At 37.2% G+C, this 18,928-nt stretch overlaps 3 protein-coding genes across 4 annotated transcripts; all 3 read left to right on the top strand.

The window, feature by feature from the left end:
* Positions 1-424: 424 nt before the first annotated feature.
* Positions 425-3,260, top strand: LOC101744513 (general odorant-binding protein 72). 2 transcript variants are annotated; one of them, XM_021349442.3, is made up of 5 exons: positions 425-522; positions 734-809; positions 1,311-1,399; positions 1,891-2,002; positions 3,108-3,260. In XM_021349442.3, the coding sequence occupies exons 1-5, from the start codon at positions 520-522 to the stop codon at positions 3,194-3,196; spliced, it is 369 nt and encodes a 122-aa protein (XP_021205117.2). In that variant the 5' UTR covers positions 425-519; the 3' UTR covers positions 3,197-3,260. The 2 variants fall into 2 exon arrangements, with proteins under 2 accessions (XP_021205117.2, XP_037873053.1); XM_038017125.2 differs by lacking the exon at positions 425-522 and adding an exon at positions 548-645.
* A 2,516-nt stretch (positions 3,261-5,776) lies between these two features.
* Positions 5,777-8,909, top strand: LOC101744230 (general odorant-binding protein 19a). Its single transcript, XM_004928179.5, has 5 exons — positions 5,777-5,913; positions 5,991-6,066; positions 6,521-6,609; positions 6,911-7,022; positions 7,571-8,909. The coding sequence occupies exons 1-5, from the start codon at positions 5,851-5,853 to the stop codon at positions 7,657-7,659; spliced, it is 429 nt and encodes a 142-aa protein (XP_004928236.3). The 5' UTR covers positions 5,777-5,850; the 3' UTR covers positions 7,660-8,909.
* On the top strand, positions 8,083-11,742 carry LOC119628331 (general odorant-binding protein 83a). The gene is made up of 5 exons (XM_021349251.3): positions 8,083-9,151; positions 9,860-9,935; positions 10,373-10,461; positions 10,552-10,663; positions 11,575-11,742. Exons 1-5 carry the CDS (start codon positions 9,077-9,079, stop codon positions 11,661-11,663), a joined length of 441 nt encoding a protein of 146 aa, XP_021204926.1. The 5' UTR covers positions 8,083-9,076; the 3' UTR covers positions 11,664-11,742.
* Positions 11,743-18,928: the final 7,186 nt, after the last annotated feature.

The raw sequence follows: 18,928 nt of genomic DNA, 5'->3' as shown, positions 1-18,928 counted from the left end.
CGATGTTATACTATTGTAAACATGGTAGGTCGCCAGGGCCAGTGTTTTAAGTCTTCCAATAATATTCGTATTGTAAAATTACAGAATATTAAAAAAAATATTAGAACTATACGGATAAAACAATGGTCACCATATTTGATGCCCCATAATCAACTGATCATTAATTATCAACCTACTAGTTAATTTGCAAAACGCATTTGTCGTCACGTGTCGACTACTAAGTAATGGCAATCAACTAGTGGCATGTAAAAAATTGAGTTAAGATATATACAAAGATCTAAAGCGAGAAAATTATGTCTTTCAATGTAATTCTATTATTTATTTTCTTAATAAAAGTGTAGGGAATGTACTTTTGCTTGTGACACGTATCCGGTGTCATATAAAAAACTACATGTCTTATTATGTGTTTGATACGTACTTAACGGACACATTATGTTAAACAGACAATTTATCTGTCAAAAGAATCTACATAATTAATCCAGAGTAACACAAGAAAGAGGTGGTTCCATCATAATATAAATGGTAAGTTGGAAAAAAATACATTGTTTCGTGGTCCCCACTAAAGAAAGCATGTTTCCAATCTTAAAATTTAATATTATGTATTTGTTTTTTTTATTTACACTATTGGCTGATGCTGGATATGCGGTACATATTTATTTTGCTCCAATCACTCGTACATATCTGAGAGGGTGTTGTATAAATATTTTTATTGTAGTTTTTGATTCTTCTTCAGATGACAAGACAGCAATTGAAAAATTCAGGGAAAATTATGAAGAAAACTTGCATGCCCAAAAATGACGTAACCGAAGGTAAGCTTTATTTAAATGGTACAAATGAAACTGTGTTTCGATTTTTGCAATAAAGATCTAAGCTTATAGAAATATAGATCAGACAAATACACTCTAATATTAAATTCCATTGAAAAATTTAAAAGTGTGAATAGAATATTGCACAAAGTGGTAATGAGTTACTCGCTCCGGGCATTTCAATATTGTAATAATTGTTATGTTATTATACTCATGTAAAAAGGAATATTAAAAAAAATCTAATATTAAAAAAATAATCTAAAATTAAAAAAAAAAACATGCCCGCTGAGTTTCTTGCCAATTCTTCTCAGGACGGAGGCTAGTTCTTGTGAATTGGCGGTAGTTCTTTTGACGTTCAACAAGTATGTACTTTCATTTATGTTGAATATTTTTTTATTTATTTGATTTGATTTGATTTGATAAGTTTTTTGCAAGAACGATGAATGAGAAGTAATTAAATTAAATGAGAAATATCCACAATATAAAGATAGACCATCTTTACAGAGGAAATCGGACAAATCGAACAAGGAAAGTTTCTAGAGCAACGTAACGTGATGTGCTACATCGCATGCATTTACACAGTTACTCAAGTTGTTAGTATTCACTTATTTTGTAATAAATTTATAACACAAAACGCTCAGTATCAAAATGTCTCAAACACCAAATCGAAACAAATAAAGTGAATCTCAATTTTATAAGAAATTAACATCCAATCCTTCAATCTCATAAATATGGTCATATGGTGTAATCTGAGCTCGCACGGCTTGGTACCAAAATCCTGCTTATTTCTACTGCCAAGCAGTCATGTTCTTCGTTCGTGGGACCGCCGTGCTACAGCAAAAAGTAGACTAGTACGTAAATCTCGATCCTTAGTGCATACTGCTGCAAAGTGTTCATATGGTCAGGGTTGAAGGGGCGGATTGCCTTTATAAATTTAATATAATTGAGAATTCATATCTCAAGGTGATCGGCGGTATTCAAGCTGTGATGCTTATGTGCATTACTGACAATTTCAGCAGGTTTCATCTACCTAGTGATAAAAAAAAACGAATTAGTATTTGTATTACTATAAAAATGTTTATAGGTGAAAAACAATAAATTGAGCTATGACGCTGTTATAAAACAAGTAGACGTGATGTTCCCGGCAGAGATGAGACCCGCTGTCAAAGCTGCTGCTGAAAACTGCAAAGATATTTGTAAGTACTAAGAGAACACAGTTTAGTAGAAAAATACATATACATATATTTATCAATACCCAACTATATAAAACTAAACGTCCTTTTCATTAGGTGGATTGAACAGTTAATTCAATCTCCAATCACGACTAAAACTAAAGTTCGTATTTTTCTTCTGATACGCTATAATCTTGTAATAGCATTTTGGACCTCCCATTTCTGTGGACTTTTTCTTATATCTTTATGGGGTTTTTTATGGTTTTATGGTTAATGTCGCATATGGCCCTCAGCATCGCCAAAAGCATAGCCAAGTCATTGTTTTATCTTATTTTAAGCTTCAGACTGGGCAATCAATTGGCTGTCAATTCAACTCTTGGGATCTTTGATGACGTTTACCTGCCCTCTACTCTTTATTTGTAAAACCCGATAATATCGGTTTGGTACGTTGGATTGTCAAAAATCCTAGTATAATTGCTCATTTCAAACCTCTAAATTTACGGTTCTACATCAGGTTAGGTCAGGGAGAAGTTTTTTTTACCACAAAACATCTAGCTCTGAATAAACTTTCTTCAATGCTGTTTTTATAACGTGGTTCTTCAACAGGATTGAGGTGAGTCTTCAGATGTAGGCATCGTTCATGATTGACCGTTAGTGAACATCCACGTCCTTACGGATCCATCAGATCCAATAACCCTTGCATTAAACACTTTTAGCTCTAGCTCCGGTAACCGTACTCGTCGAACTCGGCAAAGAGTTCGACGTGCAACCTAACCTAAACATCAGCCCGCTGAGTTTCTCGCTGGATCTTCGATTCGGATCCGGTAATAGATGCATTCGCGGAGCAGCTGTCCTTGAGCTGTTAGGTTTCTTTCGGAGGTGCTCGGGCAGCTGTTAGCAAATCTCACCCCTCCTGGCTGAGCCCTTGCTCGCCCACCTGTCCCGGTGAAACTGGACGATTCGTCAGGCGATCCATCCGTTCCTCTGCCTTCGGAAACTAAAATAAATTGAATAAACTAGGGTTGAGAATATAACATGTTAAGGCAATTTTTATCGGCAAAAAAATTAATTACTTTTAATAACGAAAGATACATATTTATTATTGTTTAATATAACGTTTTTATTTCAGCAAAAACGTTCAAGGACATTTGCGAAGCCTCATACTGGACTGCTAAATGTATGTATGATTTCGATCCAAAAAACTTCGTGTTTCCATGAATCATACTTGTTTTAATTAGTTGTGTAATCGGTGTGTGAAATATAACATGTTCATGAATTGTAATGATTGTTTTTATTAAGAAAGAATAAAAAATCACACACTGATTTTACATCAGCTACTTTGTTAATTGCTGTTCTTAACACGTCCGTTTCTATATTTAGTGGAAGAATAATTTTGTTATTAAGCGAAATATGTATCAATATACTTTATTGGTTATCGTTATAAATACAATATGTCATTTGTTGTTCTTAACAAACTTCTAAACACGAAATCATTATGAGTCTTGTTCGTAGATTATTACACTTTTTGAAGATATACTTCTTTAGGCGCGTTATGAAAAATTGATGAGAGTGAAATTTTACGATGCGCGCGCACCGTGACACAAAATTAACAGAAATGAAGTTGCCCACTAAGTCGCTCATTACAATACGACCGACGTAACTTGGCGAGTCTTAGAATTACCGAATTTATACGATGTCAAGAAAAGGGATGTCCAATATGAGTGTTTGAGGATGGTATTTAATCAATTTTTTTTCAAATTGCTTAAAATTTAAATAAAAAAAATAAAAATAAAATAAAAAAAAAGTATAACTTCTTACGCGCGTACATAAGTACACGCACCCTTTTTTACGATTCGAGAAGTGCATTAATTGTTAATGACCTTAAAGGAAAAGGACAAACTATCATTTTCCCAACCACATACTATTAAGTAGGTAATATGAGAAAATTTTCTCATAAACCAATACTAGGCTGCACTAAAAGTATCGGGAATGGAATATTTCCACTGTTTCTGTCATATTAAAATCTTTTTAATTGAAAACTCCTTGGTTTTAAAAATCTAATATCATTTATTTATTTAAAAAAAGATTCTCGGTCTTGTCACGAGGTTTTGTCAAACTTGTTTAGTCGTTGAGAAAATGGAATTGACTCGAGAAAATTCAAGAGCGATGATTTATTATGACTTTCGAAGTGGTTTAACACAAAAACAGTGTGTTGACCGGATGATTTCTGCATTTGGTGATGAAGCCCCATCCAAAACCACAATTTATCGCTGGTTTGCTGAGTTTCAACGTGGACGTGTCAAGCTCAGTGATGATCCCCGTCAAGGTCGTCCAAAAACTGCAGTCACCCAAGAAAACGTTGATGCTGTGCGTAAGCTGATTGAGGAAGATCGACATGTGACATACCGCGAAATTCAGGCAACTTTAGACATTGGCATGAGTCAAATACAAATAATCTTGCATGAACAATTAGGTGTAAAAAAGTTGTTTTCCCGATGAATACCGCATTCGCTCTGTGAAGAGCAAAAAGCGGCTCGCGTTACTTGGTGCGTCAGAACTCTCGAAAGATTCCACGCAGGATCCTCAAATGTTGTACACAACATTGTATCAGGTGACGAATCCTGGATATACGCGTACGAACCCGAAACAAAAAACCAGTCACGAGTTTGGGTGTTCGAAAATGAGTTAAAGCCAACAAAAATTGTTCGTTCACGGAGTGTTGCAAAAAAAATGGTGGCCACGTTTGTCTCCAAAACCGGCCATGTTACGACTATTCCTCTTGAGGGACAAAGAACGGTTAATGCAGAATGGTATGCTAGCATTTGTTTGCCACAGGTCGTTTCTTAACTCCGTAAAGAGAACTGCAACCGCCGCATCATCCTCCATCACGACAATGCGAGTTCTCACACCGCGCACAGAACAAAAGAGTTTTTAGAGCAAGAAAACATAGAATTATTAGACCATCCGCCGTACAGCCCCGACCTAAGCCCTAATGATTTCTATACTTTCCCTAAAATAAGGAATAAATTGCGTGGACAGAGATTTTCATCACCTGAAGGAGCTGTGGACGTCTACAAAACGGCCATTTTGGAGACCCCAACTTCCGAATGGAATGGTTGCTTCAATGATTGGTTCCATCGTATGGAAAAATGTGTCAAATTTCGCGGAGAATACTTCGAAAAGCAATAAATAGTAATGTTGTGTCACTTCGTTAATTCCCGAAATTTTCAGTGCCGCCCTCGTACCTTGATCAAATGTAGTCTATTTTATTCTATCAACTATCTTTTTGGTGTTGTAGTATTAATAGCTGCCCTTTTTGTAAATCAGACAGTATGATTTTTTCCCATTCCGGTTTCGAAGGTCAAAAGGGGCAGCTGCTATATATATAACTTGGACCTCAGACTTCAAGGTCAAACATTCCAACATATGACAAGCATACCGAGCTTCTTTCCCATTAGCAATAGATAGATGCTTCTGACTTATGTTAGGCGAAACCTTTGCAAAATTTATTGAACGGCTGCATGTCAAATCAAATATGACGGGATTGTGTATAATAATGCACATAAGAGTTACGTTAAAAAAAATTACACAAACCCCAATCATGCCATGTTACTTATAAATAGTATGTAATCAATTCCACAGCAAATAAATTATAGAGTATGATTTACAGCCAGTGATTATACTAAATGTTCATAATAGCTTTATTTTGAAACCTTTATTTTCGTAAATTATAGACCTCAAAATTTTCGTCCTACTGTGGGTATAAATTTGAACGATCCACAAAAATGTCTCGTCTTCTTTTCGCAGCTACTGCGATCGTTTTTGTTGTGTATTTTTTGTGTCATTCAATTCATAGAATATACAAAACAAAAATGAGAATTAGTTTTTTGTTTTTGATTAGTGTAACTATTATTACATTTGACAGCGTTTTTGCGGTAAGTTCAATAGTTTGTTTCGGTTATGTTTTAATACGGTGTTACTTACGGCCTTTTACTTAACTATTATTGTACAGATGACTCGTGCCCAGGTTAAAAAAACAATGACAATCATGAAAAATCAATGTATGCCGAAAAATGGGGTTACCGAAGGTAAATACTCGTTTTTTTTTTTTTTAATTCTTTAAATAGTCTACATATTCATATTTAGAAGGCAAAATTAAAAATAGTCTTTATTTTGTTGAATGTTCATATAAATATAAACACATACTGACACACACACACACACACAGACACACACACACACGCAATTCACAAAATATACACACTTAAAACACAACAACAAAAAATCCGTATACAACATCACGAAGATAAGCTTTTTTACGTATTACAAACATCAGACAAAAATAAGTAAACCTAGACTTACATAATATTTTAAAAAGACTGACTCCGATTGAGAACCGGGAATCCCGTGGTATTCTGTAGATTTTACTAACTACGCCATGAATTATATAGGTAGTCTTCAATGAAATTCATAAATCACAGCTAACAACAATGAAATTAGAATGATTTTAGTTTGTAATACACTATTCCTGTATTATTATAGATCAAGTTGGGAAAATTGAAGAAGGTATCTTTCTAGAAAATCACAATGTGATGTGTTACATCGCTTGCGTTTATAAAACTATTCAAGTTGTGAGTATATTATGTATATTTACACCAGTTTAACAAAATATTCATAATATGCTTTTCCATCTCTAATGATCCTATTGGTAAATAATTACAACCTTTTTTGGTTTCATATTTTTTCCATTTTGTTTGTAAGTTTAAAGTAATTATCTCAATTTTACATAAGTATATGGATGTATAAAACATTTTGTATTATTAATAACCAAGTTTAAAAAAAAATTAAGCTTCTAATTTGATAATTAATAATCGATTTGGTTAATTTTACATCTTATTCATTTGAAATCGTTGTAAATTGATTTTCTAACAGGTTAAGAATGACAGACTCGATAAAGACCTGATATCGAAACAAATTGATGTATTATATCCTCAAGAAATTAGGGAATCTACCAAAAAGGCTGTTGGAGATTGCATTAATTTGCGTGAGTCACTGTTTAAATCTTTGTCTGATACAAAAACTCATTACTTTTAATGTAACGTAACTGAGTTCACGAATGGTCACAGCAATTTGCTAACCCAGTTAATATTGTAAGTATTAACAATTGTTATGGCTAAAAGAATACTCTACACTCTCTGTATGTAATGGAAATTTTTGATTTTTTTATTGCTTAGTTTTATGTGGTTAATGGAGCCCGTAGACATCACCGTTGTTACACGGTGTTAATCTTTCACCATAGAAGTCAATAGTGAACATTTGTAAAGTACGTATTTCATTATAAAAAAGGGTACCTGTCTGTGGGATTCGAACACCGGCACAGTTGTATCGCTCGATATTAATGCACTGGACATCTTATCTCGCAGGCCATGACGACTTCTGGTTTAAATAACCCAAAGAATTTAAATTTGTCATAAGCGAATCTGTAGGATTTTTTTCGAAGATTTTATCTTCATAACAGTTTCAAGATGGTATTTTGTTATATAGAACATAATAATATAGCATTTTCTAGTGTTTTTCTTTTATAAATTTCAGAGGAAAAATACGACGATTGGTGTGAAGGTATATTTCGCTCGACCAAATGTTTGTATGAAAAAGATCCAGCAAACTTTATTTTTCCTTAGCGCTTATTAATAATAGAATTAAGTATGTAGTTAATAAACAGTTGATTATAAAATGTAATTGAAAAGAGTTTTGTGGAATACGTGTGAAAAATAAACTACTAACTATTAACTAATATTTTGTAATATTATGTCTCGCCGTGCTAACTGTGTCATGCTAAACTTGACTTTCATTAGTCTACTGCGTTCCTTCCATATCCTATATATTATTGATATTCCATGATAATATTTTTTTTTTAATTCGTATGTAATACATCTTAGAGGATTATTATTTAAAATCTTTATATTAATAATTTTTCGATTTAATTCGTTTGTAATATATCTTAGAGGATTATTATTTAAAATCTTAATACAATTAACAAATCCCCATCGACTCTGTATAACCGATATATCGGCAAACGTAGCCGTTATATATCTTACCTTCTTAACTTTACAACCTGTATGAATATCGCCGCTGACCTTGAGACAACAGATGCAATACATATGCATACCTAGGTTTGATCATTTGCGCTTGTAAAAAACTTTAAAAAAATTGCATTGGACAACATAATATTGTTTGTTGTAATTACGCAAACATTAACATATAAAGTGTTATTAAACATATAAGTGTGTTAAATTAACATAAAAATTGTCACTCAAACGATAACCTAACCACAAATATCTCAGATATCTTGTCTTTATTGCTATAATTTCACAATTACTAGATATTTTGACCATTTTTTTTATTGCTTAGATGGCTGGACGAGCTCAGAGCCCACCTGGTGTTAAGTGGTTACTGGAGCCCATAGCCATCTACAACGTAAATGCCACACCTACATTGAGATATAAGTGCTAAGGTCTCAGTATAGCTACAACGGCTACCCGGCCCTTCAAACCGAAACGCATTACTGCTTCACGGCAGAAATAGGCAGGGTGGTGATACCTACCCGTGCGGACTCACAAGAGGTCCTACCACCAAAAGTCATTTAAAAGCGACATGATATTTATAAGTTGAGAGGCGCGTTTTCCTCAAATTTCTAACTTGAATGAAAAGTTCTATCATTTCGGTAGCCCATACCCATACCAGATACGATTTTTTTTTCATTCCTCTATTAACTGAAGTAAAGTAAAATCCTATGTAAGAATAATATCTTTCTAACAGTCTATGGACGGATAATACTGCGCACTTTACTGCTTGTAGCAATTAATGAGTAAGATAACACAAGTCATGTCAAGTGAAACAAACAAACCGTCAAATAAAATATTTAATTCCATTGGTGTTTTTATCCACATCCTATTATTAACATTTTAAAGGTGACAAAATAATTAAGAGGTATAGATTTAATAACCGTTCATATATTTGTATAAAAACAGGCAGAAGTACTTTCGCAGATTTATCATTCTGTCTTGTATTTATGAAGTTCACGACTGATGAAAAAAGATGTTTTTGAAAAACATTTTCATTGAATGTGTATTGTTGTATTTTGTAATGTTAAATACGTCGTTTGTGAATACTGTAAGTACTAACTTTAGTTTATTTTTATAAATCTCTATCGATGATAGCTAAATATATTATAATTTGGATACATATGTAATTATTTTTTTATTGCCCTTGTGGGCAGCATACGGCCCACCGGATGGTGAGTGGTTACCGTCGCCCATGGACTTCAGCATTGCCAGGGGCAGAGCCAAGCCGCTGCCTACCGCTTAATACTCTCCACAAGCCTCGTTTGAAGAAGGACATGTCATAGCGCTCGGGAAACACCGTGGAGGGGAGCTCATTCCATAGCCGGATGGTACGTGGCAAAAAAGATCTCTGGAAACGCACTGTGGATGACCGCAGTGGCTCCAGGTAGTATGGATGAACTCTACTCCGGTGGCGGGCGGTGCGATGGTAAAAACGAGATGCCGGTATCATCTCGAACAATTCCTCAGAGCACTCCTCTAATTAATATACTTTGTTGAAATTACAAGCACGCCATCACGGCAACATTGATTCAACAGTGACTTAAATCTTCCTTGAAGGGTCAACAACAATGATATTAAGCATCGAAAACGGATAAATACATAGTTTCGAAAGGCAGAGAAGAGAAAACATGAATAAAACAAGACGCATTCTTCGTTATTCTTTGTTTGTTTAAAGTAGATGCTTCTTTAAATTTCGTCAAGCTAGTTTCTTTGTCAGCGTCTACACGGATACTAATGCACAATATACTGTTCCTAGATGACGAAACAGCAAATAAAAAACTCTGGTAAAATATTGAAGAAGGCTTGCATCTCGAAAAACGATGTTACTGAAGGTCAGTAAGTAAATAATTTGTTGTTTGTTCAAATCTTGTTTGATAGCCTTGCCGATATATTTTTAGAATAAATTATATTTGTTATTATAAATTAATTCATTTATTATATTGGCTGAGCAACCGATTTAAGTTAAAAAAAAATTTGGAATTTCTTTACCTGCTTGAGGATTTCGGATATCTACTTTAATCTTTCCGGCTATTAATCAGAAGTCCAAACGCACAGAATCCGTGCCACCACGAGCTACTGCTATTTCTCTATTTCACCGCTATATTTATAGTATGAAGTAGTGTATTAAATCTTTTAGTTTTTTGAAATTACGTATATACTTTGGTATCGTCCAAAAGGAGATAACTCAATTACCGCATTTATTCTTAAAATGTACATTTAAATTTGAAATTTGTTATCTAGTTTATTTTCATAGTTAAATGCATTCCAGATCAAATTAGCGATATAGACAAAGGAAAGTTTATTGAAGATAAGAATGTGATGTGCTATATCGCCTGCGTGTACTCTATGAGTCAAGTAGTGAGTTGATTACTAAATTTGCAGCTTACACCAATACGTATTAATTTCTCCAATAAAGTATAATTGTTTCTAATCTTTTGCGTGTTTAAGGTAAAAAATAATAAATTTGTCCACGACGCCATGGTGAAGCAGGTCGATATGATGTTTCCAACGGAAATGAGAGACGCAGTGAAAGCCTCTATAGCTAATTGCAGAGGAGTTGGTAAGTTTCTTAAAATTACAAAACATGATAATTTTTCAATTGTCTCAGGCTGAGTGTTATTTTTTTCGAGCGTATTTAGTATGTATTACATGAAATGCTATGGGATATCCTATATGTGCTTATATTTACATACATTTACATCGTGTACTGGAATCTTTCCAGAAAATAAAGACGGGTTATGGAACTGGCGACATTAAACACTTCAACTATAACATTCTAAAAATATTATTTTACCTATTAATTTAGCTGTAACAATTGCAACTTAAACAATCTATATATTTGTAGGCGCGACCGCATTATTGATACCATCGTCCATTAATAATATCTAGGTGATCGAGCAAAGAAAAATAGCGAGTATACAAAACACATTTACTGTCTTATAATAATTTAGCAGTCTTATCTTGACGTTAGCAAACGTAACGAATGACAGTTCTTAGGATGGATGCACCCCTCGTGAAGAGGGCTGGTTGGGAAATGAGTTGCGTCAATGCGCGCCTCCATCGGCTAGGCTCTGCCGTAGCACGAAGTTAGCCGAGTTCCGACGACATTACGATCGTGTTGCCACCTCTCTGGAATCGTGCTGCGTTTCGTTTTGCTACCAAACCAATGACCGTTTTCGACACGGCCATCTTATGCTACACACGTCCGTGTGTTATTCTGTAACAATGAGAACATAGCACTGTACATACATTTTTTATTTATTTTATGAATGAGGGATTACTGGTGGCCTAGAAGTCTTTCCAGTTTCACCACAGGTGGGCGAGTAAAGGCTCAGCCAGGAGGGGTGGGATTAATGACACAGATACATGATCGGATTTTACTAGTGCTATAAAAACAAATCATAAAGTACGTCCTTTTAGTTAGTTGTGTCAAAATAGTAGCTGTTACAATATATACATATTTTATTTCAGCTAAAAATTACAAAGACATATGCGAGGCATCATTCTGGACTGCAAAATGTATGTACGAATTCGATCCCGCTAACTTTGTGTTTGCCTGATTGATTCAATGTAAAAAACTAAATGTTTAAAATTAAAATTAAAATTGCTTATGAGAAATAAATTAATGGAGGGTTATAATGTTTTATTTGTTTTTTTTTTTTTTTATGATTGAGAGTTTACTGGTGGCCCGAAGGCCTTTCCAGTTTCACCAGGACAGGTGGGCGAGCAAAGGCTCAGCCAAGAGGGGTGGGATTTGCTAACAACTGCCCGAGCGCCTCCGAAGGAGACCTAACAACTCAAGAGCAATTGTTTCGCGAATGAATCTACTACCGGATCGGAATCGCGACCCGCTGAGAAGATCCGGCGAGAAACTCAGCGGGCTGATGCATGGGTTAGGTTGCACGTCGACCTCTTTGTCGAGTTCGACGAGTACGGTTACCGGGGTCCCTAAGCCTGCCCCTAGTATTAGAGCTGAAGGCATCTAATGCAAAGGTTATTGGATCTGATGGATCCGTAAGGACGTGTCTAGGGCGTCGACGGTGACTGGCTCCTGCATGATCAGGATTCGGGGAGTAGTCAGCGGCGGCAATGATAAGGCGATTATCATGACGCATAGCCTTATCGAAGTACCGTTCCGACGCTGACTTCATGTATTTCCGAATTGATTCGAGGCCCAGGTCGTCGTGTAGGTCAACGTTCCTCACGAACCACGGAGCCCCGACAGCTAACCTGCAAAAGCGGGATTGTAGGGATTGGAGGGTGTCTATGTGTGTGCGGGCCGCATGAGCGAACACCACACTCGCGTAAGTCATGACGGGGTGTTAATATTGAGGTACGGCCCTATGTATGCGTAACAGACTAAGTATAAGGAAATAAACCCCGGGGCGCAGTCTTGTGGGCTAGAACGTAGGCAAAAAACCAAAGGTTATGGACGTGGAGGAATCCAGATGGTAAAACCAAAAACCAAATCGACTACATACTGAGTAACAGGAAAAATATAATTCAGGATGTAGATGTCTTAAACATGGCAGGTGCGAGAAGTGACTATAGGAATTGAAGAGCCCGCATAAGATTGGAGTTAAAACTCGAACGCAGAAGACTTATTGAGTACCCGAAATACTATAGCCCACGTTCCCCAGTAAATTTATCTTCAAAAGCAACTTACTGAAAACTTTGAAAAACGATCTGAAATCTGAAGACGTAAATAGCGTAAATGAACACATCGTAGTTTCTATACAAAATGCAGTTAAACAAGTTAGAAGAACTAAAACGCCTAAGGCCATACAATAGGCCTCTCTTCAGCGATATTGAAAAAACTTATCCAAGAACGTGCAGTGATACTAAAAACGCCTGACCAAATAGGAGTTGGAAGAATTAATAGTAGAATTAAACACCTAATTCGTAAACAGCTGAGAGAGAAGAAACACAAACTGATCCTAGAAACAATTGAAAACCATAGAGGGCCAAAAGTTTTTCGAAAACAACACAAACGCAGCAGTCTGCAAATACACAAGCTCACTACGGATGGGAATTCCGTCACATCAGATCGAGATGAAATACTCCAAGTTGTGGAGAAGTTCTATGGCCAACTCTATAGCTCCGTAACGCCCGGACTGACAGTAACCCAGCAAAAATTGCGTGCCCCCTTAAGAAGACACACGACGTAAGATCTGCCGGTAATAACTCTATAAGAGATTAAACATGCCCTGAAGCTTATGATGGCCAAAAAACAGAGAGAGTTGAGGAGTACGCTTACCTAGGACAGAACACCAGTCTCGATAGGACAAGCCAGGAAAGGTCAATAAACGCCGCATACAGCTAGGATGGGCTACTTTCGGGAAGTTGACTGACATACTAAAGGGGAATATACCTATGAAATTGAAGCGTCTGATATTCGAGCAATTTGTTCTCCCTGTTATGGTATATGGGGCCGAAACATGGACGCTCACAAAGCAAATTATGACCAAAATGCCAGTTACGCCAGAGCCATGGAATGGGCCATGTTAGGCATTTCGCTACCAATATCCGCAGAAGAACTCGTTTGACTCACATAGCCAAAGTGATTGCTCGGAAGTATTGGTAGTGGGCCGGCCACATATGTCGTCGCACTGACAATCGGTGGAGCACAAAAACACTGGAGTGAAGATCTCGTACTGGACGTCATAACGTGGGCAGACAGCCAACGAGGCGAACCGACGACCTGGTCAAAGTGGTTGGTAAGAACTAGATGCGAAAGGCAAGAGACCAAAGAGAATGGGGTGCATTCGAAGAGGCCTACACTTAGCATAGGGTGGACACGGGTTAAAGAAGAGATAGTTTTAGTTCTTTATTGATGGTAGGACATCTTGTGAGCACGGACGGGTAGGTACTGTTACATATGCCCCTCAGTAATAACGTAATATAAATAATAATGCCGACTAAGGCATTCTTGAATGCATTGTCTCTACATAAAGACAATATATTGCTTAAACGCGGCAGAACAGATTTGGCTTGAGTAGCGGAAACATACATCATTTGTACTACTTCTTTCATAAAATAAACTCCGTGCCAGTCTCCGTGTCCTTTTTTTTTAAAAGAGCTCCTGGACCCACCCCGTAACAGTGGTGTCAGAAGTGGGATGGTCAGTACGTTACACTGGCTATCCGGATTGTCTTGAGCTCTTGTTTCTACGTTGCGCTCATTGCCGCTGCTCTCATCATCAATATCGTGAAGGAAGAAAACCTGCAAAATATCTTCAACGCCATCTTCAACATCGTGAGAAAGAAAAACTTACAAAAATCTGCCACATCATACCCGCTCGTGCCGGTCAGTATTGATCGGCTGGTGTCAACCTGACAAAAACACGCAAAAACCAATAAGCCTGATATCGACGTCCTGCTGGTTCCTGTGAAACAAGCCCGAAGATTCGCCCGAAGCTTCAGTACCCGTGAAAATTCAAGCCGCTGATTCGTCCCTACTGCACCAGTTCCTGCTGACTCGTTCCTGCTAAGCCGTTTGCAACGTTCCTGCTGACTCGTTCCTGCTAAGCCGTTTGCAACGTTCCTGCTGACTCGTTCCTGCTAAGCCGTTTGCAACGTTCCTGCTGACTCGTTCCTGCTAAGCCGTTTGCAACGTTCCTGCTGACTCGTTCCTGCTAAGCCGGTTCCTGCCGTTTGCGACATTAAGACTTCCAGTATAAGCCTGCCAAACGCCTTGCTGCCATCCCATCATCCGTGCGTTCTCCGATGAAGTTAACAGCTCTGATATTCTTGCGGTGAGTGAATCATTCGTCTCGTATAACTACTACATTTTTTTAGTTGACCTTCTTTCTGCTAGTGTCTGTTTTGTTACTGTCAAAAGCGAATACTCGTAATAATGTCTACTAAAAGTGAAATAGTCTTGAGCGAACAATATCCTATTCAAGTACTATGTAATTTTATCAACCCATATAATGGAAGTCGGGAGACCCTTACGGCCTTCTTGACTAATTGCCAGGATGCGTTAGATCTTGCATCAGACAGTCAAAAAAGACTATTACTGAAATTTATAATTTCAAAGCTAGAAGGAAAAGCCAGAATAGCATGCTCAAATAAAATATTCGATAACTTCGAATCGTTGAGAGAATTTCTTCGTCAAAATTTTGGAGAAACTAAACACTACAGTCATCTATTTTTCGATTTGCAATCATGTAAACAACGTGCTGGCGAATCTGTGTCTGAATTTTCATTACGAATCGATACGTGCCTAACCGAGATGCAGACCGAAATCCATAATTCTAATACATCAAAAAAAGACCTATCAGGTCGTATTGCCATGACAGAGGACCTGGCGATACACTCTTTTATGTTCGGACTGACTCCTCGTATTGGTAACATGGTGCGATGTCGTAACCCCAAAAATCTTAACGAAGCAATTAATATCGCCATTGAAGAGGAAAAAATCCAGAACTTCGTTGCTAAGTCTCATTCAACTCATCATCAACAGCCAAAATTATCATTACAAGCTAGTTCATTTAATTCAACAAAAATAGACACAAAACAAAAAATTCCACCTCAAATCGTTTGCAGTTACTGTAAAAACCCAGGTCATCACATTGCGAAATGTAAGAAACGCGAATACAATAACAACTTACGTAATAATTCGTATAATAAATATCGCCCGCTTAATCATATTCCACCTGACTCGGAATCTTCGCCTTTTAAATGTTGCGAAATCGAGAAAACCGACAGTAATTTAAACTAACGTGTCAGGTATCGCAAATGTGCCGGCGATTGCCTGCAAACCAAACAGGCACAAAATTACGTAACTCTACTAAATCGCAACAATGCAAAGAAATTATTAGGTCGTATGCACAAGCGTGCAAAACTACTTCTAGTTCGTTCACTAATTCCCCAATTATTTCGTCTTCTAATTCGTTTACTAATTCGTCTACTAATTCGTCTACTAATTCGTCTCCTAATTCGTCTACTAATTCGTCTCCTAATTCGTTCACTAATTCGTTTACTAATTCGTTTACTAATTCGTTTACTAATTCGTCTACTAATTCGTCTCCTAATTCGTCTACTAATTCGTCTACTAATCCGGTTACCAAGCCTTCTACTAAATCGTTTACAAAGTCACATGATAAGTCAACCCCGGTATCCGCTAAGCCAGATACTACTCGTAAATCAATCAGTCAACTTACCCCTCAAACGATGCCATCGGCGATATCTCAAGAATATTTGCCGACAGTGTACGATATTTCTCAGCATAAAAACACACCGTTACCTTACATACTTGTTCATACATCCCATACCACGAATCCTATTTCGTTATTAGTTGATACGGGAAGTTCAATATCTCTTATAAAAAGTACCAGTATTCCTTGTTTACCAGTTCTTGAAAATCACAAAATAAAATTCAAAGGCATCAATGACGTAAATTCACACTGTGAATCACTGGGCAAATTCCTTTTGTCAATAAAAACTAACCAATCGAATCTATCACCTTTTTATTTTCACGTAGTTAAAGATGTTAACCTGGATTACGATGGTATTATAGGATCAGATTTTTTAGACAAAAATAGTGCATTTATTAATTATTCAGAGAAATACCTGGGCATACTTAGCCCCTCTACGCAGCGTTTCAAGTTACATATGTCACAACCCTACTATATCGTTCCGCCAAGAAGCGAAATGTTTATTGAATGCGCTGTTACTAACCCGGAGTTAAAGGAAGGTTTAATTTTAAAAAACACGCATGTAGACTATCCTAGTGTGTATTTTTCTAAATGTCTAGTTAGTGTTAAACCAAATAACAAAATTAATTTGTCTGTCCTGAATACCTCTGAGTCGGAAGTAAGGTTACATGACCTATCTTTCACCCTCGAACCCGTGTCTCTGATTCTAGAAAATGACCCTCCGTCTAATACTTCCGACAGTACTCACGAGTCATGCTGTTACCAAATTAGTTTTAACTCAGTCCGGGAAAAACGAGTTCAAGATGCCATTCGGTGCGAACACTTAAATAAGGAGGAAGAAACATGTTTACGCAGTATCTGTTCCGAATTCTCAGACGTGTTTTTTCTTGAAGGCGACAGCCTCACGTGTACAAAAACTCTTGAACACGAAATACGCACTACATCTGACACACCGATCGCTGTTAAAAGTTACCGTTTCCCTGAGTGTCATAAAGAGGAAGTACATAGACAAATAAATGATATGCTACGTCAAAAAATCATTCAACCCTCTATCTCACCATGGTCAGCACCTATATGGGTAGTACCAAAAAAACAAGACTCCTCCGGTAAACCTAAGTGGCGTATTGTTATCGACTATAGGAAGTTAAATCAAGTAACAATTGGTGATGCCTATCCTATTCCGAACATCACGGATATCCTGGACCAGCTAGGCCACAGTAAATACTTTACCACTCTTGACCTCGCGTCTTCGTTTCATCAAGTCAAGGTCAAAGATACCGAAAAAACAGCATTTAGTGTGCCCTCGGGCCATTACGAGTTCACGCGTATGCCTTTTGGTCTTCGAAATGCTCCTTCCACATTTCAAAGACTCATGAATATAGTACTAAGCGGCCTTCAAGGCACTCATTGCTATACATATTTAGACGATATAGTCGCTTTCAACCACGATCTCTTGTCTCATTGTCAAAACCTCAGAAACATATTTCATAAGCTCCGTGAACACAACCTAAAATTACAACCGGACAAATGTGAGTTCTTTCGTCGAGAAGCACAGTATCTTGGACATATTATTTCAGATAAAGGAGTAATGCCTGACCCCAAAAAGGTTCTCTGTGTCACTAACTTCCCAGTTCCGAAGTCTCCACGTGATATAAAATCATTTCTAGGTTTAGTCGGTTATTATCGTCGCTTCATTGAAAATTTCTCCCATATTACTAAAGCTTTAACTAGCCTTCTAAAAAAGGACGCTACGTTTCAATGGGGTTGTGAACAACAAAAAGCCTTCGACGAACTGAAAAACAAAATAACCTCGGCTCCTATCCTTCAGTACCCTGATTTTACTAAACCCTTCGTACTAACAACAGACGCATCCAATTACGCTGTTTCTGCTATTCTTTCTCAAGGCGAAGTAGGTCAAGATCTCCCAATAGCCTTCGCATCTCGAACTCTGAACAAATCAGAAGGAAATTATTCTACAACCGAAAAAGAATGTTTAGCTATCATTTTCGGCACAAAAGTTTTCAGACCTTATCTGTATGGACACAAGTTTAAAATCGTGACCGATCATAAACCTTTGCAGTGGCTATTTAACTGCAAAGACCCCGGTTCTAAGTTAGTTAGATGGAGGTTAAAATTAGAAGAATTCGACTACGAGATTGAATACAAAAAGGGGAAGTTAAATTGTAACGCAGATTCCTTATCTCGCAACCTCGTTCATACTCTCGATGAACCAACCGTTTTACAACCACCCCCATACCTTGATGAACAGTCTCGAGTAGATGAGCCCCTTACGTTCGATGACTTGTCTCCGTTACCACCCCCCATAGACTTCAACGCCCCAGGTTCCGTCCCTTCAGAAACCCCTCTTGGACAAGAAATGCCTAGCCACCCTACTCAACCTCCTACAAAAGTCCCTTCTCCATCACTGCCCTCGCAACCGTCACCGTCAACTCCTGAAACCTATGAACAATATCTAAAAGTGTCCCGACAATCGAAAGATCCGTTTAACACAAATATTCAGGAATTTAACGACTCTCTACTTAAAGCTAAATGTAAGCTGATAGCCTACCCTACCTCAATCGACCTTGATGAGTCTGTACCATATTGTTCAGAAATCATAGAAATGTCCACAACTATGCCTGACATACGTGAAGTGGAGAGAGAACT

This window comes from Bombyx mori, chromosome 18 (genome assembly GCF_030269925.1).
Source record: "Bombyx mori chromosome 18, ASM3026992v2".
NCBI classification, from domain to species: domain Eukaryota; kingdom Metazoa; phylum Arthropoda; class Insecta; order Lepidoptera; family Bombycidae; genus Bombyx; species Bombyx mori.
This window is presented reverse-complemented; position numbering and strand designations above follow the sequence as displayed.

Excerpts from the sequence above, each read along its gene's own strand:
- LOC101744230 (XM_004928179.5), top strand. The coding sequence starts at position 5,851 with ATGAGAATTAGTTTTTTGTTTTTGATTAGTGTAACTATTATTACATTT. Across the intron at positions 5,914-5,990 it reads CATTTGACAGCGTTTTTGCG|ATGACTCGTGCCCAGGTTAA; the intron begins GTAAGTTCAATA and ends ATTATTGTACAG. Across the intron at positions 6,067-6,520 it reads GAAAAATGGGGTTACCGAAG|ATCAAGTTGGGAAAATTGAA; the intron begins GTAAATACTCGT and ends GTATTATTATAG.
- LOC119628331 (XM_021349251.3), top strand. The coding sequence starts at position 9,077 with ATGTTTTTGAAAAACATTTTCATTGAATGTGTATTGTTGTATTTTGTA. Across the intron at positions 9,936-10,372 it reads GAAAAACGATGTTACTGAAG|ATCAAATTAGCGATATAGAC; the intron begins GTCAGTAAGTAA and ends AATGCATTCCAG. Across the intron at positions 10,462-10,551 it reads TGTACTCTATGAGTCAAGTA|GTAAAAAATAATAAATTTGT; the intron begins GTGAGTTGATTA and ends TGCGTGTTTAAG.
- LOC101744513 (XM_038017125.2), top strand. The coding sequence starts at position 571 with ATGTTTCCAATCTTAAAATTTAATATTATGTATTTGTTTTTTTTATTT. Across the intron at positions 810-1,310 it reads CAAAAATGACGTAACCGAAG|AGGAAATCGGACAAATCGAA; the intron begins GTAAGCTTTATT and ends CCATCTTTACAG. Across the intron at positions 1,400-1,890 it reads TTTACACAGTTACTCAAGTT|GTGAAAAACAATAAATTGAG; the intron begins GTTAGTATTCAC and ends AAATGTTTATAG.